Source organism: Clytia hemisphaerica, unplaced genomic scaffold (assembly GCF_902728285.1).
Source record: "Clytia hemisphaerica strain Z4C2 unplaced genomic scaffold, Clytia hemisphaerica genome assembly, whole genome shotgun sequence".
Lineage (NCBI taxonomy): Eukaryota > Metazoa > Cnidaria > Hydrozoa > Leptothecata > Clytiidae > Clytia > Clytia hemisphaerica.
This window is the reverse complement of record NW_027104262.1, coordinates 193,441-206,727: the sequence shown is the minus strand read 5'-3', so window position 1 is coordinate 206,727 and position 13,287 is coordinate 193,441. Positions and strand designations below refer to the sequence as shown.

Genomic DNA, 13,287 nt, shown 5'->3' with positions numbered 1-13,287 from the left:
GCTGATGTTGTGTGCCATTGCTTGTTTACTTTGAAAGAGATAATTTCCGAAAGGTATATCACCGTCTATCAAAAGTTATTGATTTGATTCTTATAAAGTATATGCTTATAAGAAAAATAAATGAGCTCAAATTATGCGCCATTCCTTGTTTACTTTGTAACAACTAATTACCGAAAGCTATATCACCGTCTATCAAGAGTTATTGATTTGATTCTTATAAAGTATATTCTTATAAGAAAAATAAATATGCTCATATTGTGCGCCATCCTTATAAAGAAAATAAAGAAAAAATCAAAACTGTGGAGCTAAAAACACAAAGATATATGACGTAATCCAAAGAAAACCCGCGAAAATCGTCCGTGGTTATACGAGCGTGTAATTTGTAAATTAAATTTAGTGAGTTCGTCCACCGTATCAAGCACTTTCGTTTTCTAATTTTTTTTCCGATGACACCGCGAAAGGCTATCGTAATACTTTCGCTATGCGAAATTAACTAGGTCACAGTGTGGATACCACACTGAAACGACCGCCGGCAAAAATTCATGTATTGTATATGCATTGTATATGCATGCTAAAATTTACGAAATTACTACGCTATAATTCGGATACGAGCGTCTTAAATCTTCATCTCCTTAATGTTAGATTTTTGGGACTATCTCCTTGGCATTTAACATTTAACAGCAAAATTAGCTATATTAGATTTGCAATAACAAATACAAATTTCCAGCTTTTATTCTTTATTTTTTGGAAAAGTCATGCGTTGAAAGAACAAACCAAATGCACAAAAAGACGACGTGACTTTGAAAGGAGAAAGTTTGTACTTTAAGACGGGAGGGGTCCACTACAAAGCGATGAATCCTAGGGATTATTGATAGAGATGTTTCTGAAGTCCTAGAAAAACTTTCAGAAATCTGATCTTTTAAAAAGTGAGGGCCAAAAGAGCGGTAAGTGATAGGGAGCATATTGCCGTGGGTGAAAATTTAAAAAGAAACCATAGTTTTGGTGGCTACAATTTTGAATGAGTATTCATAACACAAGATATTAGCACATTCGATAACCTTTACAAAAACATCCTTTTTCTTTGGCGACATTTAGGTTTAACAACTTTCAAATGGGTAAGAGGCTTCAAACGAAATGACATACATATTTTGTTGGTGTTGTAAGAAATGTGAGTTTGTAATAAATGAAAAATACAAGAATTCTAGTACAACAAAATGTTTAATTAACAAATAACTAATAATGCTGAAACATGAAATGAATTCCCAATATACTTTTTTTTTCTCTCATGATCTCTTCTTCAAAGAAAGTAAAAAAAGAATCTGTGGCGTATTTTTAATCAAGCGTCGTTTCATGATTTTAAAAAATTAATCAAAGTCGTTAATAATTATCCAAAGATAAATTGATAGGTTATAGTGATCGAGTAATCAGAACGAAAAGAAGAACTTAAAACTCCAAGTTAAGTAAAATAACAAAATAGATGAATGAAATAAAATTTGAAGCATTCCCTGCATTGCGAATTAGCCAAACTATGCCTTAGTAAAAGTAAGTTTAAAAACAAAGACGTTTGTCTCTAGAGTAAATTTACGATGTAAATAAAATATCAAAAATACAAGCTACAAAACATTTTAAAAATTAAGTTTTGTTCAATAAAAGACAAAAGAAATATGCAAATAAAAACTGGTACAAAGTTTTAAATAGAATGTTTGCATGTATGTATACATAAATGTATCAACGTAAAATATCAAAAATAAGCTAAAAAGTAAAGTACTTCAAAATGTATATTATATTATATATTATAACAAAAGAAAATATGCACATAAAATCAGTATAAACGTTAGTAAGTTTTTGAAATAGGATATTTCTGTTTTTCCTATAAAACTTAAACTTAAAGTTTAAATATCTTTTCAATAAATAACAAAATAAATATACACATGTAAGAAAGTTAAAAAGGCTCTTCTTAATCCTTTGTCTTTGGATTTAAAAAAGGTTTACTTTCATTTATATTGAGACGGAAATATCGTTTAATTTTGAAAAGGCAACAAAAAGAAATTAAAAACAGTTTTAAACACTGAATAGAGTTGTAATAAAGGGCGAATGTATTAAAATCAAATTTCTTTCACATAACGATTTAGCTAGGTTTGAACAGGTTCAAAAGATGTCAATATAACGTGATCAAAAATACATGTAAAATAAGTTCAGTGTAAGTTCAAATAGTTCGGTGTATTCATATTTAATTAATACTGGTTATGACGTTTCTTCTTGTATTGATGACAACATTAATATTTTCCAAATCCAAAATCGACTGTTTTAATGTTGTTAAGTCCTTGACGGTAGATTCACCAAAGAACGTGTTTAAGACATCGCCATAAACTTTTGAAGAGATAATTTCGTCTTTTGAGTCGAAAAAGTCGATCATAACGGTTATTGAGGAAGATTTAGAATTCTGGGTAAGTTTATCAACCGAGAAAATTTTTCCGCATTCTTTGGATGAACAAGAACACATACCTGTTCCAGTTTGGATATTAACCTTGTTGTTACAAAATAAACAGGAGAGAAAGGTATTGGCTTTGATTGCTAATACTGATTTGATTGTCACGGTTTTTTCTTCCACTGAGTGATCGATTTCAATGGGATTGAAGGTTACATCGATGTCTGTTGATAAAAAACAGACAGAAGTGGAAAAATCTGTCCCCAACACAATCTCGTCACTGTTTGGCAACAAGATTAGTCAGCTGTAGCAGTTGGTTTTCTCTGATAATATCTATCATATCATTCCAAAATGTTATTTTCATTGAAGCGGTTCCATCGTGGATTAGACACTCTCGTTTTTTGTCTGTGCGTTGCTTGTTGTTTTTTTCGTAGGTTTTCAAATTGGGTTTTTCGAGAAACTTGATTTTACCAATGATAGATGGGATCGAACCTTCACCATCCACAGTGCTTAGATTGTATGAATCTGCCTCGTTCAAATCGAAGGTTATCCTGATTTTAGCTTCTTCAATATAACTGCTTTTGTTGAAAAAATGCAATCCGTTACCTTTGTTAAGCTTCATTATAGAAACTGGTTCCTTGTTGTGGAAATATGATAATAATTCTTGTCGCACTCCAGTAAGGTCCGGATGGTTGTTCACCAAAATCCTTTGAAATATAGTTGGACCTGTTTTGAAATGAACGTAAAACTGCTTTCTGGTTTTTTCACGATTTAGTTTGATTAAACCAACTGCTCCAACATAACCATGGAAATCTGAGAAAAGTAAAAAAGTCATCATTAAAATTTCAGGTTGTCATGTAAAATATATTTTCTTCCCTATCTTTACTGTATTTTGATGAATTTGACATCACAACAATCAGCGACATGAAACAAACCGCTAGGGTGCCTCAGTTTGTATAGGTTACATAAAATGAGGTTATTTTGAGCAACATGAGGGACTTTCCTTAAAGTAACTGGAAATTTTTCAAAAATTGATATAAGGTCAACGAAGTTGGAAATATTAAAAAAAATAACAAGCAGGGAGTGTTCATTAGGCACTCAAGAGTAAATTGTCTGAAATATCACCTATCACATTGAACTTATAATTTTTAGCATATGTTTTAGCTAACTAGATTGTTAAATTTGATAAGGATCATTGAGGTGTAAAGAGAAGATGTTTTTGGAGACATCTTTATTTTACTCTTGGGTACCTAATAGGTGTCCCCCCGCTAATTAATTTTTCGAAAATTTTCCACCCATGACATTCTTATTCCAACCCCCCCCCCCGCTCATTAATTTTTGGCAAAATGTGTTTTTAAAAGTTTTCTCTTTTGTCCTAATTCTGAAGTATTATCCTCCTTTTCAAAAATTTTCCACCCAGGTTATTTTTATTCCAACCCCCTCGCTTATTAGGTTTTCAGATTTTTTCCAACTCCCTGCTTATTCCAGTTTCCCCCAGCTATTAGGTACCCGAATGTGATTAGTGATGAAAAGTTAAATGTAAAGCAATAAATCAACGAGTATGATAACATTCGGCTTTGCTTATGAGTCTTCTCAGAAAAATTGAATTATTCATGTTGGTTTTAAAAATTAAAGTAATTAACTTACCAGTACCAGATGTGGCTTGTTTAGGGGAAGGTGATGGTACAAACTTTCTCATCGTGATTTTGGAAGGTGTAGTCTTTTTTGGTGTGGTCATAACTGAAAATAAAACCATAGTGTTAATTTCATAGTCAGATTAAATACTTTTGTAATAGAAAAAAAATTGGATGTAATAAGAAAAGTCAGACGTGGGTGTGAATGGCCGGCTATAGCACGCACACACACATGCTGGCAGATGCCTAAAACTGTTTGTGAGTGTGAAAAGAGCATGTCAAAATCAAGCAAGAATAGTCATTAGATTGTAAATTTTTTGATTAGGGGTTTTATTAGCACACACAAGGTTTTTTTAATGGCCAGGCCTGAAAGTAAAAAAATAATACCTTTATCATCCGAAATGTTGTCATTTTCAGCAAATTTCTTTGAAGTTATTTCTAAAGTAGAAAATAGTGGATATGAACATTTTATATTAATATAAATATATTGGTTACCCACCAACTAAAATAAAGAATATATTTATTTCATTTTATTTGTTTTTATTTTCATTTTAATTACATATGGGTATTTGCCTAATGTAACGAATTCCAACTCCTGTTGGACAATTTGTCTGCTCTCCAAAGCTGCCCCAAATTTTGCAGACACACATAAATTCTCAAATTCTAGCTCAACTGAAGTTGATAATAGACTCATCAAAAGTAAATTAAAATAGTAAATATACCAATTTGATTTTCAGTTGGATCCACCAAAGCTTTTTTTGCAGCGCGATGTTGAGATTGGTTGATTGAAACTAATTTCCTTTTGTGAGTTGCTGAAACTAAAACAAAATTTTAGAAATAATATTAATAAATCTAATATTAATCAAATTTATTAAAAGTGCTTTTCAAGCATGGAGTTGTGGAAATTCATAAAAAGATCCAAAAATATTTTGTAAAGATGAGCAAAAAAGTGCTGAAATAGTCATGTTTATAGTAATGTGTTTATTTATTGTATGTAAGATAATAATAATAATAATGTAGCATTAATTGCAAGTTACTGTATGAGCAACAAACCTGTTTCGCTGTCATCCATAACTACATCTTCTTGTGGTGAATCTGTGTCTGAGCTGGATACAACTAAAAGAATAGATTTAATGAAGTTGAATTAATTTATGATTTTTTAAAATCTAATTTGAAGTTGTAATAAATAGAATGAAGACTACATGAAAGCATTATCAATTTAGAAAAATATAGACTCCAGCGGTTTGAAAGAGTAATATAATTAAAACAGCTCAAAAAACTATACAATTCTGTGTATATTGTGATGGCTAAAAATTTTACAGTACATTTTCTCATTTATTTAATTTTCCAGCTCTTCCTTATACATAAAGTTTTGAAAAAAGAACCAATTTGAACTCATTTTCCACTGTAATAGTTTTTAGTCATACAATCATGAATATTATTATTGGACTTACTACTTGTTTTTCTCCTGGTTTGTCTTCCTCTGGGCACTATTAAAAAATTACATATTTACAGTATTACATTCTACTATTTACAGTATTACATTTTACTATTTACAGTTTTGAAAAAAGGGGAGGCTAGGGGGTGCTGAATAAGATCAGCCAAAATATTGTTTTAGAGAATTATAAGCAAGCAGTATTTTTCTAAATTATTACTAAAGGTTGTAATTTAAGAACAATGGTGGTGGTGATGGGGGGTCATTTAGTCAACTTCAAGCATTTTATTGTGCATTTTGTGAGTAGAAACAGCTTTAAAAGGGGGAGGGGTTGTAGGGGTTCGAAATACAGTTTTCCCGTCAAAATTTTTGCTGAATCCTGGAAGCCTGAAAATTGAAAATTTTTGTGAAAGACTGCTTGACCCCCCTCCCTAGAATAATTTGAAAATGTGAAGTATGGTAATTTATTTTTAAGTTTTGCGATCATAAAGTGTGAAGAGAAAGGTTGTTTAGCCTAGTTTCTTCCTTCAATCTTTCAATAAAGCCTTTGTTTTTATGCAAGTTTGATAATCTTGCATAGGGCATTGGTTCTATGATAATACTATCCAAAGATCTTGCACGGGATAAGGCAACGTATGACAAGCCTAGTGTTCGTTCACTTTTACCTAAGTCTATTGATATTTTATCTAAAGTAAGGCCTTGGGATTTATGTATTGTTATAGCCCAAGCAAGACGAAGTGGAAATTGGATCCTTTCATAACTTTGACCAAGGGATTCTGAATTGCTACTGCAAGGAGGTATTGGAACTAAATTTGGAGTAGAATTAGAATAACTAGGCCCAGAATAGTTATCAAATTGGACCATTATGGCAACAGGAAATGAAGGAGATGCTTCGCTATCTTTGTAAATTACACTTTGAACTGTGCCTATTGCACCATTGCATAACCCTGCTTCAGTCCAAATATTTCTTGTCAACATTACTCTTGCATTCAATGATAGGTAAAGAGTAGGTACAAGTCCACCCATGTCATCTGAAGAGCACTTTGCTGCAGTTTTATTGTTATGAACAGCAGGAATTTTAGCTATAGGAATTGATAATTTTTTTTAAAGCAATAAAGTTATTTTCTGCAACATCTTTGTTGCTGTATGAAAGTTTCACACTATCTTTGAAGTTTGGCAACAACTTAGTGTTTACAGTTGCAGATCTTGTAAGTAATAGCTCCCAATCATTTACAGTTACTTTCCCATTTCTCACATTTGATAATAGATTCCTAAACTGCTCTTGTTCTTTTCCATGTGCTCTTTGATTAACTTGAAGTTTTATTACTTTGTCAAACAAATGATAAACAAAAAACCCTTCTAATTCTAGTTCATTTCTAGGGTGCTTGTGGTAGAGGGGCATGCCTTTTACGGGAGGGAGTTGACCCAAATCGCCTGATAAAATAATACTGATACCACCAAATGGTTGTTCTAGTTTTCCTGTAGCCTGTTTACATCTTCTATTAATCCATGCAAGATCACTTTGACTTATAACAGAAAACTCATCTATTATAATAAATTTGATACCTTTCATGTTCTCTTGTATTGTCATTAGAGAAGATCCCTCTAAATCTGCTCTACCTTTGCCTTTAATTGGTAACCTCAACAGATAATGTAATGTTTTCCCTCCTATATTATATGCTGCAATACCAAATAAAGCTGTCACTAAACATTGATCTTTGAGTAAATTTCGTAGTCTGTGAATCAAAAAACTTTTTCCACAACCTGCTCGGCCCGTCACAATCATTAGAAGTTGTTTTTTTGGATCTTTCAAATGATTTACAACAATATCGAATGCTTTTCTTTGATCAACATTCAATTTTTGAATATAGACTCCTTCATTAAAATTGTCAGTTGTATTTTCTTGAAAATGAAATGTTTTTTTAAGATTGTGTATCCATGTTGCTAATTCTAGTTTATCTGAACTATTTAGAACAGTACATTGTTGAAACCAATAGAAAGAATTATCACAAGACTCGTTGATTCCTTGTTCTTGTTTGGTGTTTTTATTAGTTAGAAAATCTGATAAAATCATCCAGTCTTCTCTATCGTCATTTTCATTGTTGTCATTTTCGTTGTCATCATTTTCGTTGTCATTGTTTTCTTGATTTGTATTGTCTTCATTAGATTGATAGTTTGTTGAATAAAGATGACGTTCTATTGTTTCGAGTTCTTTAACATGATTTGGAACATTGCTGCCTTCATCAGATTGTAGAAATTCTATCCAACATCTCTTCAAATGATCATCATCAGGTTCACAGATATCATCCCATGCTGAATTTACATTTCTCACCCAAGGTTTATATTTCAAAAGACTGTATTTGCAATATAAGCCAAAGTTTGGGTTTTCAGGGTCAGATGAATAATTAGGGGAAGTTCGAACAACAACAACTTTTTTCCTAGTGTGTAAACATTCTTTTACTACAACATAATTTGCATGGAAAGAGATGAAATTTGAATTCAAAATTCTTCTATCAGTAGTGTAGTCTCCTCTATTAGCATATAAGTCTAAAAGTGATGGATTGGATGTGATTTCACCACCATTTATCTCAGTCTTTCTGGTCCCATTCAATGATACACTGATAACTTCAAAGGAACTACTGCAGTATTTCAAAGCAAGTGTTTGATGACAAACTTCTTGGATGCTCATGTCTCGTAATCCTACAGCACGCATCATTAATTTTTTAATCGCAGAGGCAGGAGTAAAATCATCTTGATTAAATTTTGTAGCCACATGTGCAAATGCATCTTTAGTTACATTGCTAAGTTTTTCTGGCTTTGAGGCATATTTTGTTAAATATTCCACACATGAATGATAGTCAATCACTATGCTTATGTCAATATTTGCTCTCCATCCTTGCAATAATACACGTTGATGCCTATTAACTCTTGGATCATTTCGCAAGGTTACAATTTCAGCTCTATAAAAGACAGTATTATCTTTGGTTTTCAATTTTTCAAATTTCAAATGAGTTGAGGGGCAAATTTCATGAGGAGGAAAGTGGAAGCGACATGTGTTTTCTTCCTTGTTCTTTCGTAAACAGTACATAGAACTGCAGTTATGTCTTTCTACTGAATTAACAAGATTTGCATAATCTAGATCAAAATCAATCTGTTCTGTTCTTGTTATATCAACTTTACAAGGATGATTTTTTGGCTTAACCCAAGTATCAGGATCAACTGGGTTTGTTGTACATAATAAAGAATCAACATATGAACAAACAAGTTTTTCTGCATCATTCCCAAGTTTTATTTGTCTTTCTAAATTATCAACTTCCTCATTTATCACATTGTTATTTTTCATTTTTTCTGATGCCAAAAAGCCTTTGAGAGCAATACTTGTTAGTTCAACCAACCCTGGGTCATCTTTCAATTTCGACAGGCCGTGACAGTGAATCGTTCCCCGAGAAGCATACTCGAATCTATACCAATGCCATAATGCACCAAGATGTTTGTAAAGCCAATGTTTCACAAACTTGCCAGTTCTCTCAGTAAAATAATAATCAATGATATGAGGATTTTCTGCAATGAATTTAGTAATTGCTGATGAATCATTTGAATCAATATCAAAAATACTTAACAGATCAGGCCAATGATATTCCGCCATTGAGAATGTGAAAAAAATAGTAGGAACTCCAACTTGTTTCACAGTGGCTACTAGATTATTTTTCATTCTATTCCAAAATGAATGAGACCCACTAACTTCTTTTGTATAAAATAGTAAATTTGACATCAAATTTGTTGCATTGTTTGAGTCTAACATATTATTGAAATCTTGAAGTGTGAAATCTAATTGACCTGGATTTCTTTTCACGTAAAGATTTCCTCTACTTAAGATACGCTTCCTATAAAGCATGTTGAAAGCCCAATAGAGAAATCGTGGGTGAGCAGCAAATCGATAAAACCATTTGGAATTTTTCATATCTGCAAACTTAAGTAAATGACGAATTTTCAATGAGAAAGAGTCTAAATCATTTGTTGCAATGAGTCTCAGTATGGCAGGATTTGTTGGATCACCTTTACTGTCAGGAAAAAGGGTTGGAAATGCCATGGTGGCTAAAAAAGGTGTGTTGAATTCATTGTATGGAGCACCTTCCACAATATTCAATTCAGTAGGAGATTGTAAAAAACCTGTAAGCTTAGATTTATGCATTTGGGTGTTCAAGGCTGTTGGTAAGAACGAAGTCATTTCATCAGGCCTAATGTTGTCTTCTGTTTCTGGACCTAAGTCATAGGGAATATGGTATTCATCATCTGTATCAGAATCATCATCTGTATCAGAATAATTGTTAGATTCAGTATCATCATTTAGCATTTCAACTAAATCACCGTTTTCAGGTAAATTGTTGAGTCTGTTTTGATCAATAATAATATCAGAATAGACAGGATTGTTTGTAGCTAACCATTGAATGGCTCTAAGTACTTTTTGTTTACGAATTTTGAAGTCCTTGGAAACATAACCAGAATCTTTGCTAGAAATTCTAACAATAGGCAGCTCATGTGGTAAATTTGGCAAAATTCTAGCAACTGTTTGAACATCAGTGGGGAAAGTTATCACATGTCCTTTATAAGCTCTTTGTCTTCCTTTTGGTCTGCAGTATACATTCATAACTGGCAATGCTCTGGCAATCAACATTTCTTCAACTTGAGAAAGATCTTTCAATTCGTCTGGCACAACTGATGGGATCATATCATTTGCTTGACTAAACCTTTTGGGAGAGCCTTTGTCTCTTTTACATCTTGTACATATTTCATTGGTTATATGAAACCAGGCCTCGTTACATACTTGACATTGACTGATTTTGTAATTTGACATTTCTTTGTAAAAAGATTTAATTGTTTCGATACCAGAGTCATTTAAAATAGACTGTTCATTGGAAAAGAAATCAGTTTCAGGTATTGATTGTGTGTTGTTTTGCAAATTTGACTGGGAATAGGCATGATCTATAGTTCTTTCGATACAAAATTGTTCCGAAAAATCTATGGATGCTTTGCTGTAACTATGATCTATGGTCTCAAAAGGAAAGCTTTTTTCATTTTCTGGAACAGAGTACTGATGATCTATTAAATGTGAAGGTCCTAAATAGGTTGGTCTCGAAGGAGGATTTAGGGTTTGTAACTGATCTTCACTTTTTTAAAATATTAGGTACAGAAAAAAATTTTATTGTTTCCTTTAGAAGGTTGACCGTTGTTATTATTATGATTAGAAGTTGAAGAATTCGAAGGGATGGTAATGTTTTGCAAAAATGACAAAGTAAGAGGTTCTGGAAATGATGAAATTGGCATAAGATTTTCTAACTTACTGTTATCACAATTCAAAATATTGGATTCAAAATACAGACTAGATCCATTAGATGCATTGATTTGGTTTTCAATGTTGTCATTATGATTTTCTTGAAAGCTTTCAAGAATGTAACATGTGAAAAACCAGCCTTGGGGGTATCGGTTTTTCACAGCATTAAAGGAAACATAGACTTCAACATTTTTACTCAAATCATCTAGATAAAACCAAGTTCTACTACGTTTATTAAAAACTGCAACAGTGAAGTGGAAATTGTGATTCCTAACAACAGACACTAATTTATATGAAAGGGTTTGAATTAAAATGTTTTCATGAATCTCTAACAAGTCACTGACATCTGGAGAAAATTCAATGAAAAGAATAGATGATGGACTAGCTATTACATTGTTAGATGGAAATTTTGTTTGACATGTACGACATGTTATTTCTCTAACAAATAAATTTTGATGAAAAAGATGTTGAGGCCAATACAATCGAAACACTGACATATCCAAATTTTCACCATATTCAACATACTGCAAAAATGTCGAAACTGAATCATTACATTGATTGTGACAAATTACACACACACCTCGTCAAAATAATAAGTACTAAGAAAAATGGCTTTCTCATAATCATTTTGAAACTGAAATACATTCTCTGTAAATATTTCAGAAAATTGAGCATTGCTATCTCTTGATCTGAAGGAAGGACACTTTTCAATTAGATAGTCCCACAAAGGCTGACGCATACGGGAAAGGTTGTTATTTGCATTGTTTAAAGTTATCAATCTGTCTCTGTAAGAAATTTTGAGTTGTTTGTATGTTTGACCAGAAGAAAATAATAATTGTAGAAAAATGCTGCTTGCAGATTGCTGATCTATATCATCAATAAGAGAATAAAAAAACAGTTCTATGAATGAATCAACAGCACAGCTGTAAACTCCGGACTCAGATCGAACAGAGTTGATCAGATGTAAGTCAAAGGTAAAATATGGTACATTGAAGTTGTAAGAGTTATAAGATGATACCAATGCCCTTTTATTTGTTTCATCATTATGATTGTTGTTGTCTTTATCAAAAAGTTTGTGTTTCAACACTTTTTTAGCTTTCAAGCTATTTTGAGTATTCATTACTCTTTACTTTTGATACACATGTTACCTTGGGCTTACATCTTTTTAAAATTAAACCACATAAAAATAAAATAGTATTTTACTTGTGATCAGATCGCTTTGGCGTTGTTTCTTCGTTCTGTCAGTCTGTCTTTCCTTCTTCTCTGTTAGTGTTGCTCTCTTGTTTTCGAGGAGCACGTTTTAGTAGTTTTGAATTTGGTTTGCTAACAGTGACTGGTTTCTTTACAAGCTTTTGATGAAACATTATTTTAGTGAGTGCGTTCATGCTAATATCTAAAGAATTGTGGTCTATGTAAACAAAGCGGGATTCTAACGTAATGTCATTTCCGATACATTTTAGAATTTTCATTTAAAACAGATTACATTATAGTCATTTTTCATGTCTCCATCATTCAATTGCGAATAAAAGAGATTCAGGGGAGAAAAAAGAAAAAAACCTGGGTAATCTAGTTAAAAAAAACGAAAGTAAATGGTAGACAAAGTAATGAGCCAAGGCAAAACGAGATTAGCGTACCACTATGAAAGAAACCGCCTCCGGCGGTCGAAAATGTAATAGCAAGAGATTTTCATAACGACATTTTTATGTATATAATATATTGTTATATATTTTTAAGGTTTCATTGCATCCTTTATTTTCATTCCCTCAGCGTCATCAGAAATTGTCAGAAAGCAAAGTTCAGCCAGGAGTAGAAACCAAAATGAAAACAACGAAAAAGACCGCAAAAAAAATTCCAACTAATGATGAAATCTCGAGAAAATGCCAAAGAACCGGTTTTCCGGCATTTTAGGCCGGAAATAATTTTTTCTCCGTCACATTTCGGGCATTACCATTTTGCATCATTTCATTCTTGATATGCGTAAGTCAAGATTACGTCATTTTTCCTATCGGAAGCACCCGAAAATACCGGAACTTGACCCCTGAGTGTTACTAAAAATAGAAACACAGGGGTCAAATTCCGTACTTTTCTGATAGGAAAAATGACGTAATCTTGACTTACGCATATCAAGAATTGTGCCAAAAATCAGAAACAAATAATGAGCCGATCCCGAGAAAAGCTGGCAACGAGAGAACGAACGAACGGACAAAGGTTAATTTATAGGACCTCCCAGGTAGGGCCAAGCTACTAAAAAGGTAGGGCCCGGTCGGCAAAAAGATAAAACGAAGGTGAGATTTCACCCGAAAACTATGCTAAAATGGCAGCAAAAATTAACAATTTCTGATAAACAAGCCAAATAGATAATTATTAAAGACACTGAAAATTGTAAATTTGTGAATAAAATGAAGCTTGGAACATAAATTTCTCGAAAACCTAGAAAATTGGTATGTCAGCAACAATG

General features: G+C 32.4%; 1 protein-coding gene across 1 annotated transcript; it reads right to left on the bottom strand.

Annotated features, from left to right (window-relative positions):
* Window positions 1-2,705: 2,705 nt before the first annotated feature.
* On the bottom strand, window positions 2,706-12,182 carry LOC136816639 (uncharacterized). The gene is made up of 7 exons (XM_067072974.1): window positions 12,033-12,182; window positions 5,520-5,552; window positions 5,116-5,178; window positions 4,785-4,880; window positions 4,450-4,500; window positions 4,076-4,168; window positions 2,706-3,241 (listed from the first exon to the last, which is right to left on the bottom strand). Coding segments are annotated over exons 1-7 (873 nt in total). The 5' UTR covers window positions 12,034-12,182.
* Between the last annotated feature and the right edge of the window lie 1,105 nt (window positions 12,183-13,287).